Source organism: Lissotriton helveticus, chromosome 7, assembly GCF_964261635.1.
Source record: "Lissotriton helveticus chromosome 7, aLisHel1.1, whole genome shotgun sequence".
NCBI lineage: Eukaryota > Metazoa > Chordata > Amphibia > Caudata > Salamandridae > Lissotriton > Lissotriton helveticus.
The window spans coordinates 714,325,739-714,350,852 of NC_136068.1; the positions used below are offsets into that span (position 1 = coordinate 714,325,739).

The window sequence follows — 25,114 nt, forward strand, 5'->3', positions numbered from 1 at the left end:
TTCCAAAGTACAGTATGTTAAGAATCGTAATTTGGAAATCACAATTCCTAATGTTGATACATCTGACCCTTGTTTCTTTGTTCTGCACCCCATAATTTATTTAAAGGAACAATCCAGTGGGAGGAAAAAAAGGTCCCATTGCCTGGACCTGCATCTCTTGCAATCACCAAAAATAAGCATTCTAGTATGTTTGTTTGATGAGGTCAGCTGGGCTTTTGAGACGTATTGTGACATCATTCACAGAATGGCCTCTTCCATTTTCAATCTCTGCCCTTTCCAGCAAGGTACATGCTTCCATACTGAATTAAATATCGCTTTACCTATCTGCATTATCAACATCCTCTCTCTCTCTCTGTTGGTCTTGGAGTGTGACAAGACGTATCCTTTTTCTAACCTGAAATTCACTGAAGTAAAGGTCTTAGGCATATAGATTTGCACATAATCACATAATCAATATTTTCATTAAACTATATTGTCAAGACAAGGTCGTTTTACTCGGAGTGAAATTCCTGACCTTTTTCTATTGTACCATGACAATTGCTGTCTGTCCATGATTTTTTAAATAATTAATATGTCTATCAGATCATATCTCTTATTGATGAAGATCTCCTGATGTTAGTCTTGGATGTTGCCAATTTTGTGAACTGGACCTTCCTGTATGAGGATTATGTTCATTGTTATGAAAAAATTCACATGAATTCACATGCAGGGAGCCAGGGACCTTTTCTCATCTCTGGCACATCCATGAGGAAAAATATGTAGTAAGATCTAACTTCTAGCAGGTGGGCCTTTCATAAACACAAATAAACTGTGCAAAGTTATGTTGTACCCAAACTAAGCTATGGTGACATATTTTAAGGCCATTTTACCTCTTGAGAAGGGCAATAATTTACTAGAGCTAAGATATATGTTGAAGAAGCAATTTAAAGGCTAGAACTTGAACATTTTTTAAATTTTTTTATTTGTCTTTATTCATTATGCACAGAGATCAAATTACACATTAATTATTTACAAGGTACATTTGCAAGGTGTGTCATATCTTAGATAGGTAATTGCTAACAGGTTCTCGGGATGGATCATAGCGTGCAACAGTATTTTCATCGTTTGAACTGATGGCATGTAGCAGAATAAGAAAATGAGATAAAAACGTACAATGGATAACCTTGCCAGCGATTGGCAGCGGAACCCTACTTAAAAGCGGGATAAATAGAGCCTCTGCAGCGTATCCTAAAATATGATATGTGTCACTGGGCAGTCGTGTTCACCTTGAACATTTCGTTATTTTCTCAGAAAAAATATCAAAGAATGAGAAGGAAATGCAAAGCCTTTTAGTTCAAAGAAACAAATAGCAAGGTGCTTTCAATAGCAATTGAGTTTAAAATTATTTAATTTCAGACCTCACCAGGGATAAAAAATATCAGGATTGGATGAAATCACAGTACCTTTTGAAAATGTATGTACTCTGTATCCATTTGCATCTCTTACTTTAACAGTCTAATGGAACCCTGGATAGTTACGCCTCATTCAGGTAGTATTTTTTCCCCAGTAATCATTCATTCTTAGAAACAATTACATCTCTCAGTGTTATGCCATTGATATATTTATTTATTGTTTCTAAGGTATTGCATAGCGAAGATAAGGCCCTAGAAGGCATAGGAGTGCAGGGCAAACAGTCTAATCAGTCAGTTTCACAAGTGGAACTGATAGAAAGCACTTGCTTCATGTTATGTTAAAAATGTATTTGTATAGCGCACAGCTACTTAGCAAAGTATCCCGGCGCTGAGACAGAAAGATACAGAGGCTAGAGGGGGAACTACGGTCCCGGGGTGGGCAGCCATTATACAGTTTGTTGGAACAGCCAGGTTTTCAATTGTTTCCTGAGAGCCAGTATATTTTTGGCCTGCCTAAGTGGAAGAGGCAGCTTGTTCCAAAATCTCGCCACTTGCACTTGGAACGAGCGTCCGCCACGGAGGGCTCTGAGACACTTTGGAATGACAATTAGGTGTTGGTGTGCTGACCTAAGGGATCTTCCAGGTACATAGTATGAAACTCTTCTGCGGATGTAATGCGGCCCCATGCCATGCAGGGCTTTGAAAGCCAGGACCAGTGCTTTGAAGAGTATTCTGCATCGGACAGGCAGCCAGTGCAGATTCTTCAGGTGGTGGGAGATCCAGTCTCTAGGTCCGAGTCTCAAAACTGCCCTGGCTACCGCGTTCTGCACGACTTGCAGTCTATTGAGTAAAATCTCCGGAAGGCCCAGATAGAGGACGTTGGCATAGTCCAATCTGGATGTAATAAGGGCCGGAACTACTGTCTTTCTGTGCAAGGTCATGAATAATAAGGTGGCTAAAAATTATGAAGAATACAACAGTCACTGGTGGAAAACAGGAGGTAGCACTGTCGCAAATAGGTAGACCTGTTACAGGGGGAAAGGTTGGACAGAGATGAAGTGATGTAGAATATGATGTATACGTTATAGATGCTCTTTGTGGCTAATTTGAGGCACTTTTTGAGGACACTTCTCTGGAATTCCATGATGTAGTTAAGTCTCTCTGGGGTCAGCAAAAGAAAACGACAGTTGACATATAAGTAAATATGACCGTTAATGGAGTAGGGGCCACCTATCATACGATAGCACAACCCAACTCTTCATTGCCTTCTAGCTTAACCTTAACTTTTCGACTAAGCTACCACTAATGAGTCAAGTGCACATAGGTAGGGTGGCCCGACGTCCTGTATTTCCCTGGACAGTCCCGGTTTTAAGAGGACTGTCCCGGTGCCCCAACACTTTTCTTAATTTTAAGTCAGTGTCCCGGTTTTTGGGACAAATGTCAGGTCCTTCTGTAAAGCAGGTAAAAAAATTCATTCATCAAAGGCACCTGTGAATGGAGCGTTTAAGTAATGTATTTGTTTCTGTCAGGCAGCACAGGAGGGGAACAGCTGCCTGTTCTCAGCGGACATAAAGAGGGAAGGAGCGCAGGTGGCAGCTCAGGGTGGAGGGGTTCTGCAATAGATGTATATACTCACACACACATACAGTTACAAGCCTAGTGTGTGTGTATTTGTATGTATGTGCACATATTTACAAGGCTCTGCAAAAACCAGTACAGGCCAGATATAGAAGTAAGACTAAAGGCTTTAGTCCTACTTTTATGTCTGGCCTGTCCCGGTTTTTGCCTCTCAGAATCTGTTCACCCTAACATAGGGAATCTTGGTTAAAAGTTTACAGAGTAATAACGACCAAACTCCTGGGACGCCACTTATAAACACTAATACCAACAAAGGATAGTCACTATTGAGTAGTCACCCAATAGTCAGTAGCCACCTGAGATCCTGGAGGATCATCCCGACAGATGGCACTTCATGTACATAGTGGTGTAGGGGTGTTGCCACCTCAATACTGTCTCAGGTACAACCGTACAAGAGGCAGAAGTGTTACCTCAGTTTGAATTTCGGTACATCTTGTGCTTTATGCTGTGTCTCCACTCGCACTTACAGTACAGTGCTTTGGAGCCTGGGCCGGGGAAGGCAAAACCGGACTCACTGGGGGCCAAGGACTAACGCCGCCCAGAGGTTGGAGCCCCCGTATAGCCCGTGAAAATGGGGCGACCAGGATTGGTCACCCCATGGCAAGCTACGGTCCCCCAAATCAGGAGACGAGCTGTTGAGCGGTGAGGGGGGGATAAAAGTGGCACAAGACCCAATACATGCACACTACCCCCTCGTAGAAAGTAGAAATGAATTCCCACTCACCCACACCAGAAAGAGGCGGGCATCGCAGCCGCAGGGGTAGAGGTGAAGTGGAAGGAACCCAAGAAAGATAGATCAAAGAGATAAATTACTAGAGGTAGATCTACGGAAGGCTCACACAGTGTCTTTGGAATGCCTCATGGCAGGGGCACTGAGGGAGCCAGTGACGGCATACTGCCATAGACAGAGTAGATGTAATGCTCCCACAGGGCCCTTGGGATGCCTCACGGCAGGGGTACAGAGGGAGCGAGATGTCAGTACTCAGCCTCAGGCAGGATAGAGGAGATACTCACACAAGGTCCTTGGGATTCCACATAGCAGGGACCCGTAGGAGCAGAGAGGGGCCAAGAAGGGGTCCGTGGCAGGCAGGATGGCACTTGCAGCCACCCACCAAGTCGGTAACAAGTTGAAGCCTAAACCCGTGAAGCAGAGGCCCAGACATGTGGGCCCCCTCCCTAGAAATTGGTTTGGCTGAAACCACATAATGACCAAGCATGTACTGAGATAACTGCAAAGACAAAAAAAGTGTTAACATGTATGTTATAAATGACCATTATAAATGACCATGAAAATTGCAAAATGTATAACCATGTTATGTTTAATTAACTGCAACCTTTTAAGGCACCAAAGCAAGTTGTCAGTGGTGTGATTTAAAGTGTAAGATGGACGCACTTGAAGCTGGGGAGGGGGGAATGACTCGCCTCTTGGGAGGGGTTTGAAGCTATACCTTGCCAGCAGTAAAGGGCTTGGATGGGATGCGGGCATTAGGTTTGCAGGCGTAATATGCAGTTACATACGAGGATCCTATGTCACTGCCTTTTAACTAGATGATTGCTCCACAATAGAGCAATCTTTGTACAGAACATTTCGACTGAAAAATGCATTATGCACTCTTTTGCTATTCGCATAAACAATTTTGTAGCTCGAGGTATTGTGTACTTTTGTTACTTGGATTCTCAGCACGTAGTAAAATGATCCGTATGCAGGAGAACTGCAGAGTGATCTAACAGTGTCACTATGAAGAGACGGTAAAGCAGGGAAAGATGAATAGCTAGGCTTTTCAAAAACTTCCTCCAAAAAAGATGCGAGAAATCATGCTGACAGCTTGTAAATTAATGAACACTGAACGCTCTGAAATTAGAGGTCATACATAGAACGCATGCAGGCCCTGGTAGCAGTCCAGCGGTGGCCGCTCCATTAGAGCAGAGGAACGCTGGTTGAGGAATTTTGTTAATCTGTATCCAAACCAGAAAGGCAGACCCACCTCAAAGCCTCCTTCAGTGAGGTAGGGCGAGAGCTTTCCAATGCATTTTTTGTATGGCACTTCCCAGCTTTCACTCTTGTTGCCATGGTCTGTCTGTGATTGTTACCCAGGTGTAATTTTATCCTTTTACCATTTAGACTGCAAAGTAATTCTTACTTCCTTCCCACCTTTATCACTCAACCATTTCTTCAGGTGTGGCTGCCCATATCACTTTGTGGATCCCTTGCCTCTCAATTACTTCTCAAACATTTCTGGCGTGTTGTACCAAGGTGGTGGGAAACCCCTGTGCTGTTTCCTTTAAGGCACCTTGTTCATCCCCTCCTCCTATACCCTTATAAATGTGTGCCTCTTCCTATAATATAGTACTCCAGATCTGCGCCCTGAATGGTTCAGAGTGTCGCTCTTTCTTCCCTAATCCACCTGTTATGTCTATCCAACCCCCATAATGTTCCAATTTTCTTGCATTGTCCATTATATTTATCCATTTGCCACTCGACAATATGCGACTTGCTTTCCCATTACACCAGATGTGTCTCTCCTCCCCCTCCCACACACTGTTGTGTTCCATTTTTGGGACTGCCATCGCAATGTTGTGCATTATTCCTTGTTCCAGCCCTCACTAATCTGAGTCCTATCGTGTGTGGCTCTCCTCATCACACATTTGACACTCCTCCTGCTGGGGATTTCCTTTATGCGTGTATTGTTCCTTCTACTTCTACTCCACTGTGAGTTATCGCCCCACATTTTGTGGTTCTCATGGACTGTTCCAATTATAACTCCCGAGTGTCCCCCCTTCCTTCAGTCCTTGTCCAGCTGTTACTCTCGCCCAGTTGTGCACTGGCACGGCTCTACACCTTTTGTGCATTATGTACTATGTTGCCCCAGCCTCCCTTGTTAGACAATCCTCTTTCAGCCCGTTGGTGAGCACTGCATAGTGCAGCACACCTGTGCTGCTCCCGATATAGTGCCCCACAGTCTTCTTTCCACCCCCACACCTATCGCCATGTGCTGCCCAACTCTCATTGTGCACTGTCCCTTGTGCTGCATCATGCCCTGTGTTATAGGGCTCTCCAATGTCGCCCTTCTTTCTACGTTCCTCCCAGAGACGGCTTAAGCGTTGGTGGTGCCCGGTGCGACAATCATTTTTGGCGCCTCCTCATCCTATGACCACCTTCTCAGATTCTCCCACTGCCACTGGGCGAAAGTGCCCCTCATCTCTCCAATCATAAGTTATGGCTAAACACAGCGGCCCTCTCTGAGGTCAGCGCCCTCCACAGGTCAGCGCCCAGTGCGGCCGCATAGGTCGCATTGCCCTAAAGCCGACCCTGGCTCCTCCCACTGTATATTCCCATGCTCCAACCCAGTGTAAGTCATCATTTGTGCTGCCACTATTCATACCCTGCATAACCTTTTCTAAAAGGGTCTACACGATCTCCTTCATGTCCTTTTGTATACCTGAAGCTGCGTGTATTGCGTCAGATATATAGAGGCCACTGTTTTTAGAGGGCAGTGTCAGAAAAGCACAGGCAGCAATGGTTTTTGTCAGCCTCACCTGTGAATGCTTTTTATCAAATGTGCAGATTTTCAAAATACTTTTTAGAAGCTTAATATACTGCTTAATTTTGCTGCTACTATTCATCATATTGTTAAACATGACTGTCATCAATTATTAAGATTTGAGTGAGACAATATATCGGTACGCCGTACGGTGATGAAATTGCTCTCTTTGGTTGTTTTAAATGCCCCTTTCTTTACTATTCCACGTTCTTCGGGTAGGTACAGGTTGTGTTTTTTTTTGTTCTTTATTTGTTTTATATAAAGTATGTTTGTCGCTTACGGTTGTGCTGCCACCACTCAATATCACCCCTTAAGGCTTCAAAACGCTGTGGGCTATCTGGGAGATTAAGTGAGCCAGAGTCACATGATCCTGAGCAGAGCTGCCACCGACATGGAGGATCGAACTGTGAGCCCCGAAATGTGGAGTTAGGCGCTCTAGCCGCTGTGCGTACCTCTGTGTGGCACTTTTGTGGTGCTCCTTTCAATGCTCACAAATGTCTCCCTCCCTCACTAAATGTATCACAGTATCCCCCTCCCAGCGCCTTCAGCTGTGCCTTCCCCAACATTGGCTCTTCTTGTAATCCCAACTCCCTGGTGTTTTTCACTCTTTCTTTTTCTCCACACTGTGCCTTTCTTGACTGCTGAGAGTTCTCCTGTGTGCTGCTCACCTACATTATTTAATTTTTCCAGTTGGGCTTCCCATATTGTTCTACTACCCAGGCACCCAACAGTTAAGGGGGTCTAAGGTAAAGAGTGAGTCACAGTGGGGGGCGCTAGAGGGCGCACTGCGGAATGGCTGGCTAGTGAGTCAGCTCCGCCGGACGGTCGCACGATTAGCGGCCTTTGACCCCTTTAATCCACACCAAATGCAGTGATCAGCGGTGCATTGGACATCGGAGCTCACGGCCGATATTGATCTGCATGAAGAAGACGCCGACGAGGCTAACCAAGGTTGTTCCAGCCTGGGAGACGGAGATCGCGAGGCGGCACCTCAAAATGGCCGCTCGTGATGATAGGCGACTCGGCGCTAGAGGGGCGACCAGGCAGCGTGAGGCAGGGTGCTGACCCGGCAAAACTACAGACGCAGCTAAAGTTCCTCCAAGTAAGGCAATGCGGCGGGACAACACAGCGCAGAGCAGACATTAGCGGCAAATCGATGTGCGGTTCACGAGAGCGAAAATGGCGGCGCCAATGGAACGCATAGGACCATTAGCCGAGATCAACTAAGCCGAGCGCCAGTTATTGTGCAGACCCCCGTGGTTATCTGGCGGGCTAGTGGAGCGCTGAGAATTGGTGACTGAGCGGGGCTCCCTGCCCTCGCTGCTGCGGAGCTGCGCGTCTTTTCAACCACCCACACACCGAGGGCTGAGACGGCGGCGAGGTAGGAGAGGCGACCCGCGCATAGCTCAAACAATACGGCGCGAAGGTCTGGCAAACTGTCCTCGCGCATGCAGCAATGCTATGGGCTCTGTCGATTACCTTGAACCGCCGCCATTAATTTCAGGAGAGTGATTACTGCTGACACGGCTCCCCAGGAGATCCATACCATACCTTATCTGCAATATTCACGTGGCGCCACTAAGCTGCGGAAAGATTCCTACCCGCACCTGTAATGGCTGGCTGATATCTGCGCGCACGGCGAGATGGGGGGTGGCAGCGACCGCACATCGCGCTACATCGACGCCGAATTTACAACAGAGCACTGCTGCAGCGGTACTCCAAGGGACCCATAATTTGAATTACTCGCTACATTCACAAGGCGCTATTTGGCTGCGGACGGACTCATACCCACACCTATGTAGACCGGCTGCTGACTGCGCGCACGACGAGGTGGGGGGCTGCAGCGACCACGTATCGCGACTACCCGACGCCACATTGGCAACAGAGCACTGCTGCTGAGACACCCCAAGAGATCCATAACCTACATTACCCGCGACATTTCCAAGGCGCCACTCAACGGCGGACGGATTCCTACACACACCTACATTGACCAGCTGATGACTGCGCGCACGGCGAGGTGGGGGGCTGCAGCAACCACACATCGCGCCTACCACCAGACAAGTGCGACGAGCGCTAGCAGCCCTAACTCAAGCGGACAAACTACGCCACAACAACTCCACGACATGGGGAAGCCAGACCGGCAACAAACAAAACTGCAGTTCGAAACGCGGAAACAGGGAAAAAGCACGGTACCAGACCCTGAAGCGGAAGGGGGCCAAGACCCATCGGAAGGATCGGGCATGGAATCGGTGCTACGGGCGATCCAGCAGAGCCTACAGGAGATGAACGGGAAACTGGACAATGTGGTACAGAGAGTGGACAACATGGCGGCAAAAATTGAACAACATGACGGGCGCATTCTAGAAGCCGAACAGCGCATTTCACAGGTGGAAGACGACCAAAAAACAACGTCCAAAGCCTGCGGGGGCCTGGAAAAGACAGTGGAAAGCCTGCGAGCCAAGGTGGAGGACCAAGAAGCCAGGTCCAGGCGCAACAACGTCCGGATTTCGGGTTTGCCGGAATCCACAAACACAGGGAAAATGGAGACCTATATAGAAGGACTGGTGAAAGAGATCTTCGGCTCTGAAAAAATGTCCCCAGTGTTTCTGGTGGAGAGAGCTCATCGGTCGCTGGCTCCGGTCCCGAAGTCTGGCGCTGCCCCTCGCATGATCATCGCCCGCATGCTGAATTACAGGGATAGAGACACGATCTTGAGGCTGGCAAGAGAAATGGGCAAAATTACGCATCAAGGGAACACGCTGGAATTTTATCCAGATCACACAATGGCGGTGCAACTTGCTCGGAAGGAATTCGCTCCGGTAAAAAAGAAGTTGAGGGACCTTGGCCTGGAATATGCCATGTTATATCCGGCGAAACTCAAAATCATCACTGGCGGGAAACCGGTTATACTTCAGACGGTGCAGGCGGCACACGACTATGTTAAACAACAAGTAAAACGACGAAAGCAGCAAGAAAGGAATGAACCAACGAGCGATGTGGAATGACCGAGATTATTTGTGCACAGGCTGATTTGAACTATGATGCTCACGAACGGGATGCAGCTCGCAACAACTGCACCTGTCAGCGGACACACTTTTGAGTTATGAAGACGTCGCTTGACACTACTGATAGACTGGCGAGGCACTTGCGAACTAACTGTGAGTACATGCCATGGAACTGTGATGCCATGGGGAAGACGTTTGGCAAACGAGTAACGGCAGTACTGTGTGCTAAGAAGGAAGCGGGGTAGACTAGCGGAGGGGAGAGGGGGGCCGCAAACTGACGGCAGGCACCCTGGCATGTACTGTCGTCCTAATACTCACCGGCTAGAGTGAAAGGGTCGGTGCCATGGCTCCACACGTCAGCTGCACCGCCGCATGTATATGCGGGAACTTTAAGGGGCAGTTACTGCACTGTTTCACGTATGCTGATTAACTGGAGGGGATTGAGGGTTATTACACACATGCATAATAACGAATACTATACGTGCGACTGTCCACATCCACTATGTGGATGGAGATGTGTGAACCTGGCGACACCCCCATGCGGGTGTACCCCAAAACATGTTCGACACCAAAGTTACAGTTTGTTTGGGGATGGCTTTGGCGAAGTTTGGGAGCTAAAGTGGGAGGGGGGTGGGCGGGAAGTTTGAGATACACCCGAATGCAGCCTCTGTATCTAAGAAGCATGGCGAACTCCATGGTAATAAATGGACATGTGGATGTTATTAAAGCACGGAATAAACCACTGTCACTTTCGGAAGCAGTAAGATGTCACACGACGCACACATACTATTCAATGAGGGCTCCATGCCAACAATGCGTAATATTTCTACACGAGCATGCTAATGGCCAGTATTAGTACCCTCAAATTTCTCACATGGAATGTGCGAGGTCTAGGTAACCCGAAAAAAATCAGGAAACTGTTTGCTTACTTTGACAGATTGCAAATTAACATTGTTTTTTTACAGGAAACACACTTGAGTCGGGAGGGCACATCCACGCTGGGTACTAAATGGGCTGAATCAGTGACCTACTCCAATTACTCGTCCTACTCCAGAGGGGTGGGAATACTGATTAAAAAGGGGACGGGCTTTGAGATAACACAGGTACACAGAGATGCAGATGGGAGAAGCGTGGCGATAGCTGGCACGGTCAGGCGACAAAAGCTACTATTAGTGAACACATATGGTCCTAATGTGGATGACCCGGGGTTTTTTAATACAGTGTGGCACCGCATCGCTGATATGCAGACGACTCACTTGATATGGGGTGGAGATTTCAATGTTACACTGCAGGACACGCTAGATAGAGCAGCGCATACGTTGGAACAGCATGGGAATGCCAAAACGATGCTGCAGGACGCAATGGAGGACCTACATATGGTTGATATGTGGAGGGCACGTAACCCAGGGCTGCAAATGGCGACACACATACATGCAGCAAACAATAGTTGGTCTAGGCTAGATTACTGGCTGGGCACACAAGAAGTACTATCATGGGTTGTAGATATCAAACACTTACCACGTACACTTTCTGATCACAATCCGGTACTGTTAGAAATAGCCATCCCATATTACGATCCACCACCCTTCACTTGGCGCTTCAACGCAGCCGCATTGCGGGACCCCATATACGTGGACACAATACAGAGGGCGATTGTAGATTACTTTGAAATTAACAGCCCATCAACAGAGGACCCAGGTTTGCTGTGGGAGGCCTTTAAGGCTACAATTCGGGGTATCTGTATCAGTACGACCTCGGGCATCCTCAGAGATATACGGCAGCAACTCCACGCGCGTGAAAAGGCCATCCAGACACTGGAACACACATATACCCAGACGGGAGACACTGCAGTATTGCGGGACATTCAGACGCTGTTAACGGAACACGATCAATTCGCAACTGACGAACTTAACTATGTGTCCAAGCGAACCACGGCTAGACGATATGGGGAAGGCGGTAGACCCGGTAGGGAACTGGCCGCGAAGATCTGCGCAGGTAAAACGCCACAGAATGTAGCGTCCATCAGTACTGACACCGGGGAGACGGTCACGGACATGAAGGGGATTCTGAGGGAATTTATGAGCACATACGGCACACTATATAGGGCACGCCCTTCACCCCCACAGGCAGAACTCTTGAAATACATGGAAGATATAGAAATGGCATGGCTAGCTGACGGACATAGGAAATATTTGGAACGCCCCATAACGGTGGAGGAGGTTACAGACACCATTAAGCGGTTACCCAATAACAAAGCACCGGGGCCAGATGGCTTTGTAACGGAATTCTATAAAACATACGCAGACTTACTAGCCCCGCACCTAGTGCGATTATACGGGGCGGCACATGAGGCCCAGACACTACCAGCCTCTCTGAGGGAAGCCCTACTTATCACGTTGTTGAAGCCTGGCAAGGAGGTGGATAAATGCGACTCGTACCGCCCTCTCTCCTTATTAAATGTAGACACCAAGATTATAGCTAGTCTACTGGCGGACAGGCTAAAACCTCTTATGCCATTAGTGATCAGGCCAGATCAGTCTGGATTTATCCCCGATAGGGCCACCTCACATAACACCCGCACACTATTTGCATTGGCACACTATTTGGCCCCGGAGACAAAGGCAGTGGCAGTGTTACTTGACGCTGCTAAGGCATTTGACACCATTAGCTGGCCCTTTCTCCAGGCAGTGCTGGTGCGTATGGGATTCCCTTTAATATTCCTGGGATGGATAGCGATGCTATACAACAACCTAACGGCACGCATCCGCGTGAACAGGTACATATCAGAACCCATTCAAATATGCAGAGGAACTCGGCAGGGGTGTCCACTCTCGCCGATGCTCTTCGCCTTGGTGTTAGAGCCACTGGCCTGCAAAATACGGCAACACCACCACTACTCGGCGATTCAACTACCCTCCAGGCCAATCCATATCTCGCTATATGCGGATGACATGGTACTATATGTCAAACAGCCGGAACAACATCTCAATCCGCTTCTACGAGAATACATAAAATTTGGCCTCCAATCCGGATTGCAGATAAACTGGAATAAATCCCTTGTCGTATCCCTGACAGACGGCACAAGTCCGATAAAACTGGACTATCCGCTGGAATGGCAAGAGGACCCCACTAAATACTTAGGCATATGGTTCCACAGAGACCCGGAAGTTGTGATTAGAACGAATTACGGGCGGACCATTTCATCCCTGGAGGAAAAAATTAAAAGATGGAACAGGCTACCTCTATCATTGGCAGACAGGGCGGCAATTGTCAAAATGGTGCTACTGCCAAAATTCCTGTATTTATTTAACAATATTCCGATCAAACCTCCGGCTGCTGTATTCCGAAATATCAGAACGCTAGTACTTAATTTGCTTTGGGCGGGGAAGCAAGCAAGAATGGAACTGCATACCATGACGCTGCCATATGCCAGGGGGGGCTTCAAAGTGCCAGACTTATATTTATATTACCTATGCGCGCAAGCGCAATACGCACACTTCTGGTACCACGAGGTGCCATTTCTGACACATGTGGCCGTGGAAGCCGGCGACGCAGACCCGATCCCACTGGCAAGCATACTGACACATAAGCGCAACAGGCTACACGACCGTGACATTAATCCGGTGAACGCCACTTCGGAGGCATGGAGGCTGATGGGTAAAGTAGCACACAACCTACCATTGTATGCACCAGCACTTCCACTAGCACATCACCCTGCCCTTTCGGTGACGCAGGAGCGGGTAGGCATGGATTTATTTAGAAGGGCGGGAATAGACACTCTGGGGGATCTATACAAAGATGGAGCATTCCAGACATTAGATCAGTTACAATACATCAGGAACCCATCCCCTCTGTTTAGCTTCAACCACTTTCGGCTGCAGAGAGCGCTCCGGGAACACTACCCGTCACATCCGGAAGAGCCTCCTACCTTTGCACCCCTGCAACTACTCCTCACCACACCAACGGCGTCCCATCTAGTGTCCAAACTGTATGCGGCTATGCAGGAGGCGGTGGGGGAACATACACACAAGGCCAGGGACAAGTGGAGCGCTGTACTTGCAGAACCCCTAACAGATGTAGAATGGGAATCCTCTTGCATGCTCACAAGTATGCTAACATCGAACGGGAACCTGAAAATTATACATTATAAGTATTTACATCAGGTGTACCACACGCCTCAGAGACTGTATAAATATGGTTTGAGGGATGATTCTCAATGTTGCAGATGTAAACGGGAGGATGCAGACTTCATGCATCTAGCATGGCATTGCTGTAAAGTGGCCGGTTTTTGGGAACAAGTCGTGAAAATTTTGAATGACATGCTTGGGGTTTCCATGCTGTGTGATCCGAAAATCTGTTTACTGGGTATTGTTCCGCAACTGAGAGCCCTGAAACGCAAATTTTGTGCTATTGCACTACTGCTGGCTAAGAGAAGGGTGTCTCTCCACTGGAACAGCAAGAGGGCTCCAGAAGTAAAGCAATGGATTAGGGATATGGTTTATTGTAGAGACACGCTTGCCACATACGAGGAGGAGTTGCCGGGCGGCTCTAGGCCTAAGGACTATTGGGGGTACCTGCGTGCCTATTTGCTAATACATGATGAGGCAGAATCGGAAACAGGCGTGGAGTGAGGTACGCACCTGGAGGTGACAATAAGATGCACAATATTCTGTACTGCTGGCTTTGAGGAGGGAGGATGCTGTGATGCAGAGTGGCTGTAACGAGGGGAAATCTACATGTTGGGTGTTGCACTGTTATGTTTGTTTTAAGTTAAGTATATAAAGGTGAAAAAGTAAGATTATTGATGTATACCTAAACAACTACAGCACTGACAAACGAATGGGAGTTAAACTAATATCACGCCGCCGGTCCGCTGGATGTCGGCTGATGGGCCGTGTACAATTGTTGAAAATTGATTTAGAAAGCGAACATACATAGCCGGCCCATAGCGGATGTAGGCACTTACACTGTATATGATTTTCGTTTTTGTATATGCTGATCAGTGCATAGATCTTCTTACACCAATAAATAATTTTTTTTTTTTTTTAAAAAGAGTGAGTCACAGTGCTGACTTCTCCCTTCGGCCCTATGCCTTGACCCACCACCCTCCAATCCATGAAAAACAGAGCAGCAATCATCTTCAAGAGCTTCAGAAAGCATGCCTCGCCAATCACCCTATCAGGCAAAGGAGCTGGTGAAGCAGGTCAATCTACTATCAATATATAACTTTATAACACAGAAATGGCTGTCGTCCTACATTCAATTACACTAATGTAACTACTCTTAGCCTACTGATTCTTTGCCTGTTCTCAAACAATTGACAGACTGGTCAGAAAGGTGGTTACTAAATCCGGCTTTTCCTATGGGTTTTTTTCATTTGAGCAAGCAAAATGGGATTCTGTAGCACACACTTTTGAAGTAGGTTTGGAAAGGCCACAAAAATCCCCAATTATTCTTTGTGTACCTTTGCGTAACTTAACTTTGCATGTCACTGAAGTACTTTACCACCACACACTAAATACATAGCAAACCTAAATATCAAAATCATTTCTTCCAACTATGGTTGAATTTAAGAGTGAAAGAGAAAACAGGCTTTTCTCACAAAATTCTCTTGGTAATTGTGTAAACTTCATCTGGCTTGACCTCTACATTAGAGTTCTAGGAACTGAGTAATTATCTGGGTTTCTGTTAAAGTACACACCTATGCAAATCCCACAAATATTTTCTGCGAATCGAACAATCCTCTTTGGACCAGATGCATCAAGCATTTTTTGCCTTCGCAAACGGCTGATTCGCAGAATTGGCCATTTGCAAACGCAAAGAAATGCTCCTCCGATGCAGCAAACTCTATTTTGCGATTCTGTAACCTGTTACCTAATCGCAAAATGGGTTTGCGATTTGCTATTAGGAAGGGGCGTGTTTAGGGCGTCCATTCCTAATACTGATTCGCATCAGTATCCATGAATATTCTACAACCGAAATTTGGTCGCAAAACATTTGCATTTTACCACCTACTTCAAGTAAGTGGTAACCAATTCGCAAATCCTTCCCATTTGTGAATGTCTGTAAACTCTTTTTCTAAGATCAGTCAGTGGTCTCATGGACCACTGCCTGCTCTTAGAAAATGAAAGGAAACTTTTTCATTTTCACTTTTGTAAAACAGCCCGTTTTCCGTTAAGGAAAACAGGCTGCTTACAGAAGAAAAACTGCTTGATTTAAAAGCAATCACGGACATGGTGGTCTGCTGCCCCTTGCAGGCCACCATCCCTGTGATTTTTGCGATTCCTAGGGGGTCGCAATTTACGACCTACCTCATTAATATTCATGAGGTAGACCATTTGCAATCCCCTAGGAATCGCATAAAGTGTTAAACACACTTTCATGCATTCCATTTTGCGATTTTCTAATTTCGAATCTCAGGGATTCGCAAATAGGAAATCGCAAAATGGTGTAATACATCTGCCCCTTTGTTCCTTTTAAACCAGACCTGAGTGGACCCCACCAATATTTTCCTAGAAAATGAATACTGCTCTACATTCCTAGCAAACCACACCAGAGTTGACCTCTAACCGTAAAACCGATTAATTATTCTGCCTTCCTTGTAAACCACATCTGAGTGGACCTCTCAATAACCTTCCAGCGACTGGGTTGCTCATTGAGTTCCTGTTAAAGTGCATGCGGATGGACCTCACAAATACTTTCCTGGGAACTATGGAACATACGTGGACACACACATAGCCATCATTGTCATAGCTAAAAGAACATATTAGTGAGATCATCTCACACATTAAACCTCACAATATCAATGTTGTATAGTTCCCAATGGGGAACCTCCAAACAAAACATCAATGCAAAATCAGTTGTTCTGTAGACAACCACTTACCCTTTCAAGTTAAGAGTCCTTGGCTCAATAATCACAAGTAAACTCAGTCCCACAAAGATTACACAGTTGTACTCCCTCTAGAGCAATAAGAGCCATCACTAAATAAGAACAAACCATTAACTCACAGACCTAATACAAAGATACTGGACCACCGTGAATGCAGCCAGTGAGAAAACCCAGGAATGTGCAGAAAATACCCTCCAGACTTCCAAGAGAGATACCCGACTAGACTAATTGCAGACACATACTACAAAAATGCTGACAACATAACATATAAGCAAACACGTTCGTACACACAAAGTCCACACACACACATTCACACTGCCACACATACAAACAGCTACTGCCACACCTGACAGGTAAAGTAGAAATTCTTGACACAATACTTATGTAACAGCCAGCTCCTAATTGAAATGTTCTGGGATACTCAGTGTGTTATCTGTTGGAGAAGACACTTGTCACGTGTCTCATGACAAGTGAGCATACATGATTACAGCATGTTGCTTGTCAGCAGAGCACTAAATTACTAGATGTTGGGGGTCCATCAAAAGTGACATTCTTTTTATTGTGGTTGACTTCTGTCTGCATGACAAGGCCATGACACTTCTGATGGGTGGTGGCAGTGGATTATAGTGGAGGGGTACAAACCTTTTTCCTGAACCCAAGTAAGGATAGTGCATATTGCTCTTGATGATAAATCTGTAGAAAGTCAAGACCAGGCACACTCACTTACCCCCGATTGTGTGTAGATTGCATATGCTTGAGTGCATGTGAGGAGTGGTACTAATATTAAGGTCAATCCTTTGTATGTATGTGGCCCCTAAAGCTGTAGAGTTATAACAAGTTTAGTGGTAGCCAGAATGGTAGCTAGAATTGCCGGTCGCCCTCTGCCTGCATTCCCATCTGCACTGTTCCTTAGATACCTCTTTCCATCTGGAATCATTTGAAAAGTTATGTGCCCAACCCGACTTTAAATCATCAATCTGAGATGGGACCCTTGGTTGCACTCTGTGAAACTGAAAGAATTCTAGCACGACCAGGTGTGACCATATAGCAATGCTTGAACAATAATTGAAAACCTGAAAACGTGGTGATGGACAGGCCCATCACCGAAATTCATGGATTACTTATCCATTCCCCATATCTTGTGCTTTGTACTAAGAACACAAACAATCCACCCAAAAATACACAAAAATAAGTTGACATTTTTGAAAACTAATGGCTGTCGGGGATCTTTTGTTAAATGAATAGGAGATGCACTTTGCTGTGAATATGTTCCAACAGTAATTGTGCGCTACATTGCAACTTCATGGGACATTGGACTGGGTCCACTGTCCCCAGGACTGGTTAAAAGTTGGCTCTTCCAGACTGTATACTTTTTTATTTAAAGAAGGTCTGCACAATAGTGTAGTGAAAAGATACAATCTTAGAAATAACCCTTGTCTGCCTTCTTTTTAAAGGGATAATGATTATATACTTAAGACTGCGGAGGAGATTTACCTTATGCTTGCTGAGCCCAGCAGGGAAGGAACCACCTTAAAACCAAAGCTTTAGATCCAGTACTTCTCATTTGGAAGGAGGTACTTTATGCTGCTCAAGTTGAGATCTGCGGTAATGCTGCCCTGACTAGCCCATTTTAAAGATTTGGACAACCACTTGACAAAGCTTGTGTGATTCCATGAGCAGCACCCCTTGTGGCAACCTGTCACTCTTGTTCATCAATTCACCCAGAGCTTGAAGTCTCCTGTTCTGCACCCCCCTCAGGCACAAGGCTGGTGCGTAGTACCCAGTGTGACAGACCATTAATGCTGTGAGCCACTGCAACCCTGATCTCTGCTGCAATGGAGAGCCAGTACCCTCAAAATCAAGAATGTGAGCTTCAGATAATACACCAGGTCTTCCCAACTTATTCATGACCCCCTAGAGACCAACTAGGGACAAGCTCCCAGGGAGAAAGAGCGCCAGATTTCACACCACATCAACGCCATGCTGTCAATGGCAGGCCAACATGCTTGGCTACTTGACAGAGTACCACTAGCTCCGTTCCACTGCTCTACACGCACCTGTGGCACTCAGTACGGAGACCCTCAGCTGACATGTATGCACCCTGAACATTTATAAGAGACTATGGAGCAGTAAGATACAAAGTGGTGCTCTTTGAGAATGCACTGTGAGTCGTTGATCCAGGCTATGGTCACTGTGATTGAACTCCTACTTTCCCAACATACAACCTCCACCTTTCTCTGACAATGTTGTTGCATATTTACTAAGATAATGCAAACATTATGCACCACAAAACTTCTTAAGAAGGCTGACCATACTTTTCTAATATTAATAAAAGTCTGATATCTTATAACACTACTTTAGCATTCTAATTAAAGTCTGTTTTACATATGCTGCTGAGCTAGGCTTTCTGCTAAACACCGTCCTCCAAAGCTTATCCTTGACTGTTCGACCTGACTACCTCCTGAAAGTCGAAATCTTTAAAGGTGGTGGTTGGCTGGGCTCGATGTAAGGGCTGTCTAAGTGGTCTAGCTTCCCATAGGCACTAGGTAAGTAGGTAACAGTCACATACTCCGAAGAATTCATGGGCGTACTACATCATTATGGGGCATGAGCCTCTTACCTTGCTCATCGAGTAGCACGTTGTCAGGCTTGATATCCCTGTGGGAAACAAAAAATATGTACATTGAATCAGCAAACAAGCCATGATTGTAAACTACACAGCATTAGGGCATGCCCAAAAAACTCAGAGGACAGAACTGACGGCATTTTACCTCTGGTAAAAAGAATGCAAACAAATTAAACATGGTTTCTTAGATGAAGAGGGTGAATGAGAATTTTATGATAGAGTTATGTGACACGGAGCAGCCAATCAAATAAAGGAAAAATACCTGAAATACATGGAAATGCAGTGTCACAAACATCAGTACGCCTCGCAACCCAACCCCGCCTCCTCCTTTTCCCTCATTTACCATACCTCTGTTCTGCTAGATTCAGTCATGCCACTTCAAAGCACTAAAACACCATTCTAAAGTGCCATTAGGGAGGCAGGCATTCCAGAAATGTGCATTAGAAATCTCATCTGAATTACAGACTGCAGCTCTCACGAGTAAATACCCGCCTCAGTCATAAAGATCAGGCTCTCTGTCAGATGTTCAGAGAGGCCCAGGCAAATCTGAACAATATCTGCGCCGGCTGGAAATATTTCTAGCTTCATCAAATACCATAAAAACCAAAAGAGAGCTAAACACAGGTTCCTAGTTGAACGCGAGGTGCTGGACAAATGACCCTGCTAACACTCCCTCGCCATCGGGGCGCTCCTACTGGACATCCAGGCAGTGTTAAGTGGAGTACAGGCAAGGGATCTAAAAATGGGAATCCGCTGGAGTTGGGGTTTAAGAGAAATATGTCTATTTTCCACGTGTAGCTCACCGCAGTTAGGCCCTAATTACGATGCTGGTTGGACAAGTGTCCGACCAGCATTGTGTCCAGATGGAAACCGACCGACTAACAGTCTGCGGTTCCATCCGACGAATTTGAATGCGACCACCCATGAGGCAGACGTAAACATCCATTTCTCCATTGAAGCTTGTGCAGTGGCCGGAAAAGTACCGCTCCATAACCTGCAATAGAAAAATGCAGGTACCCCTCAGGCCCCATTGCAGAGGACCAGGGGGAAGGGGGGCTTGCTAGGGGCCCCTAAAGTCACTTTCTGCCGGCCTGCCTTTTCATGGCAGTCAGACCGCCATGAAAGGGCAGGCGGAAAGTGACATGGCAATTCCGACGGCGGAGCCGAGGCTGGCTCCACCGTCATTTTGGGATTACAATTCTGCCCACTGCCCTCCACTGGTTTCCCTCCGACTGTCAGTATCATAATACGGCGGTCAGATGGAAATCTATGATGTCGGGCGGAGAGCCTCCGACGAGCTGTCTGATGCTTTTTTCCCGACATCATAATAAGGACCTCATTTGCCTTGATTCCCCTTCCCTCCTTTCCTTCCCATTCTTTCTTCTAATAATGGTTTATTCCCTTATGAGATACTTGAAATCCTTGGTAACACATTACATCAAAACATGGTATACAGTAGACAAATCGACCACATTATTGTTACCTGTTACACTAATACCATGATCTCTGCTACCTATGTGGTCCTAGCTCATTTATATTATGGCACCCAAGATATTATCTGTATCATCGCTCTACAGTCATTTATCATGTATTCTTTCTCTGCTATTATATGGATCTTTATTGGACATTTGGTTAGCTCATACCACCATGGTCGCTTACCTACAATGCGATGTCGCATTAGTCAGATGCCCAATTAGCTCACCTTGTAGTCATCCTGCAGCCATGCATTATGTATCTTTTCCACTATTTTTCTGCTCGCAAAACTAAATACAAAGATTTTACTTTTGTAAAAAAAAATGAACAGATTCAGCACCAAAGCTGCGTCATGCACATTTAAAACCTTTTTGAAGAGATTGACACCAACATGTCAATCTAGGGCCTTCCTAGAGCATAATTAATTGGGCAGTGAATTGGCTACTCCAAATAACAATGACCTAATAGGTTACTGCTACTTCTCAATATGTGGAAAACTTAAGAATCAATAAACACAGCAGATTTCTGAGTGACAGCAGCAGGACCTTCGGGGTGCTGACATGTCATATCTCCTAAGTGAGAATGGTGTCACAACTCACATATTCACTCACTCATATATCCCTCTACGTACGTTTGGCAGCTGCGTCAGAGATCTGTCTGGTACCTATGTCTCATTCATGCCTTAATTGTACATGATCGGTGAGCGATGAAAGCATGCACCAGTCTGAGCGGTTGAATATGTTCTACGGAAAATAGAAGATTGTTTTTGCTACCTTCTGTTAGAGGAAAGCTTACTTTGCTACTCTCATACTGCGGATGTATGACGGAACTACGCATGGAGTTACCACGCATGCCTTTACAAGGCGTCTATTACCATGGAAATGCCTTTACTACACATGGCTTTACTAGACAAATCTTTACCATGCATATGCCTTTATCGCGCATGCCTTTACAAAGCATTATATATTCTTATGTCATCGTAAAAGCATGCGTGGTAATTATTATTTAACACGTGTAAGCGCATGGCTACCCGAAGGCATCCCAGCGCTGGTAGTGTCAAACTGAAACGAACTAAATGGCCTATAGTGCTACATTCTGGGACAGCCAGGTTTTAAGAAGCTTCCGATAAGGAAGATGTTGTGTTACTGAGCGATAGTGAAGAGGGAGGGCATTCCAGAGCCTAGCAGCGTTATATGAAAAGGAGTGGCCTCCAGATCTTTCCTTTTTAGGTCTCGCGTGGCGTACTGCGCACATGCGCAGTGGAGCTCGCGAGATTTTATGTCTCAGAGTGAGTTTCAATAGCGATGGTTAAGCCCCGCCCCTCTTCTCCATTGGCTGGCCTCCTAAACGGTGGCCAGCCATTGGAGAAGAGGTCGCCATGATGTAGTTCTTTCTCTTCAAGCCCCGTCCTTTTCAGATTGGGTTCCTTGACTTACTGCTGAAGTAAAAGGTTTCTTATCTTCTTTCTGGGTCCAGATGGCCCCATAAAGAAGATAAGGAACCTTTTACCCCAACAGGAAGTCGGGGTGCCCAGTTTGAAAAGGACTGGGCTTAGAGACAAAAGGCTGTGTAGGTTTATGTAGTTTACTTCGTTCTACTGTAACGCGCTCTGACACCTCTGGGTAAAGTTCGCGCTATATAAAAATGCATGCATAAAATCGCTTTCCACGACCTAGTTGCTTTTTACCATGACATTTCCTGTTTCCCATTTAAATCTCTTGAAGACCAATGATCGGGTGGTATGCAGCCAAAGAAGTCTACAAGTCATTCTCCCATCAGCCTTTTTGCCCAAGACCTTCACACTACTTAAGCCCAGGAGTTCTTACAATGGACTCAGACAGTAAAACGGTCCAACCCAACAGTGAAGCCATGGCGCACGTGAGAAAGTTGTAGGTGGAGGGGCACGGGGGACGACGCGCTCTTGGCGCAAGGTACAGATGGAGTGGCTCTCGTCAGCGGAAGTGTACTCAGTTAGACTGGTCCCGTTCACAATAGAGGGGTTTGCAGCTGCCTCAGGCCCGGACGCCCACTAGGGACAGGCAGGGCCATTCAGTGAGGAAGCAAGGAGCCCGTCAACGGGTGGAAGGCGGGACGTTCCGCAGGTGAATTCCGTGCCCACAGGCAGTCTGGGAGGAACATGGTGCGGTCGGCTGCGCGCTGTTAGGCAGTGTGAGTGTGTTCGGCTGCTCCCTGCTCCACCAGGGTGGCAGGGCCGCGGGCGGGGCACTCCACGGGTGAGCTGATCAACAATATCCTTTTAAAACTGTAAGGACACCGCTTTAAGCCCATCTGCCTTTAATTACTGAAAGCCACGGGCGTAGGTTTCGCTTAAGTCCACATGAGCAATCTGGCAGATGTCGGTGTGTCCGTGGATAGGAGCCAGTGGTCTGCTCCGCGGCTGGTCTCACGCACACCTCGCTGCAGCGGGAAGTCGCGACCTCCCATTCGCTCCCCCTCAGTGACAGACCCGCTCTGTCAGAGTCTAAAGTGATGTGCTGGAGTTCTCCTTCGCTACAACATGATATGCTTACTCTGGGGCCAGGCTACTCAGGTAGAGAGGGCAGCTGACTTCCTGTTACCAGTCACATCAGATTTCAGAATTGACCTTTTCTTTTATAAATCATTATTTTTAAATTGTGTTCCTCCACTTCGATTGAATGAACCAAGACTTCAACTCCCAGAGTGCACTTTTCTTAAAGCCCTGGTACTGGGAAATGTTGTCCATGTTGAATTTGAGTCAATTGGAAACCTTCAATTGAGATGAGTAATTATGTCAAGTGCCCTGTCAGGCATTCACAGTATGATACTGGAGCCTGCTCTAGAGTTTTTTTTGGTGCCCTACTCTTAAATACCCTACTAAGCCTTTCACGTTGCGGAGTCACGTGCATACCAACAAATCAACAAGTTAACTATTTTACATTTACATTGTACCATTAACAGTAATACATTTTGCAAAGGCACATACATAGTACTTTGCAGTTAAGTATATCGCAGCAGACTGGTCCACAGTCACCCCATGACCGTGGGCATACTTGTCATGCAATGATGAAAATCAAATTAAGAAGGAAAGAGATTGCGTTAAGAAGCCATGCATCTAAGTTATTATATGTTTAAAAAGTTGATCTCGGTGGTACGTTAAAGTCAAGTCATGCTGCATGAGATGGTGTGAGATTTGTGTGATGACGTTATGTTGTTATTAGCACTCCTCTCTGCCTTCAAATTGCTTGAACGCTTTCTAAAAGCCACACATATAATTAGCAGTGCACGCATAAATGTGAAATGGACATTTCAGTCTTATATTTACTTATTAGAAACACATATCTTTAAGCAATACTTATATTTAGTAAAGTGAAAAACATTTTAAAACTGTAGCTGCAGACGTTCATCCTTCACGATAATCATAATTTAATGGCAACTTAAGTTTGTGAGGTGCGGTGTAAAAAACAGAAGAGTATTGTAGCTGGAGATGTGACCCTTTATAAGGTTTGCGCACTGAATGCAGGGGTGCTGTGCATTATACATGACGGTGACTGATGGAAGCTACTCTGGGCCTTCACCGAATGGCCGTCCGTGCTCCCCTCTGCAAGAGGGGTGCCACCGCAGGCGCAAGCTCTGTGCACCCGGGATGTGGCCCAGCGCCGGAGCCTGCTGTCTCGTGAAGGTGAGTTCAAGTTGCATTGTGTGTGGCTCTGTGTGTGTGTGTGTGGTTGTGTGTGTGTGTGGCTCTGTGTGTGTGGCTCTCTGTGTGTGTGTGTCTCTGTGTGTGTGTGTGTGTGTGTCTCTGAGTGTGTGTCTCTGTGTGTGTGTGTCTCTGTGTGTGTGTGTGTGGCTCTGTGTGTGGCTCTGTGTGTGTGTGTGTTGCTCTGTGTGTGTGTGTGGCTCTATGTGTGTGTGGCTCTGTGTGTGTGTGTGGCTCTGTGAGTGTGTGTGGGTGCAAATGCAAAAGGTCTCGCATTTGCGAGAGATTAAGCTATTGGCATTGTAAATGACAATGCCATTTATTTATCTGTTTTCAAAAGCAACACATAAATAAAATATTTGTCATTTACAATGCCAATAGCTCTAACTTTTGCAAAGGCGAGACCGTTGCATTGTAAATGCTTGTTTATTCTGCGGACTAAGGATAAAAATAGATTGGCTGATAGTAGAGTTTTCCCGGGGTGATAGAAGGAAATGAGAGAATGATTGATTGGGGGACCTTTCCCCCAAAGCGTCTTATGTGATATGCATAATGATTTAAACTTTATTCTTTCAGTGATCAGAAGCCAATGTACGGTGCTCAGTGTTGGCTTGGCTGACTGAATTCTGGGCAATTCTGAACACCTGTAGTTTCCTGTAGTCGACCTTGGGGCACCTAAGTGGAGGGGGTTTCCATAGTCTAGGCGAGAGAGAATCAGAGCCTGGACAATGAGTCTCTGCGCTGTAAAGGGAAGCAAAGGTAGAATTTTTTTAAGCATTCTGAGCAAACCATAACGACTGGCTGCCAGCTTAGCTGCTTGATGCTCAAATTTAAAAGACTAGTCAATCCACATACCCAGACTTTTAATCAT

At 46.2% G+C, this 25,114-nt stretch overlaps 1 protein-coding gene across 1 annotated transcript in view; it reads right to left on the reverse strand.

The window, feature by feature from the left end:
- Nucleotides 1–25,114, reverse strand: part of STK32A (serine/threonine kinase 32A) — a 574,428-nt gene that overhangs the window by 190,817 nt on the left and 358,497 nt on the right. Inside the window, exon 3 of the mRNA XM_078650656.1 lies at nucleotides 19,086–19,123. Within this exon, the coding sequence (XP_078506782.1) occupies nucleotides 19,086–19,123 (38 nt within the window). The remainder of the gene's footprint in view (nucleotides 1–19,085; nucleotides 19,124–25,114) is intronic.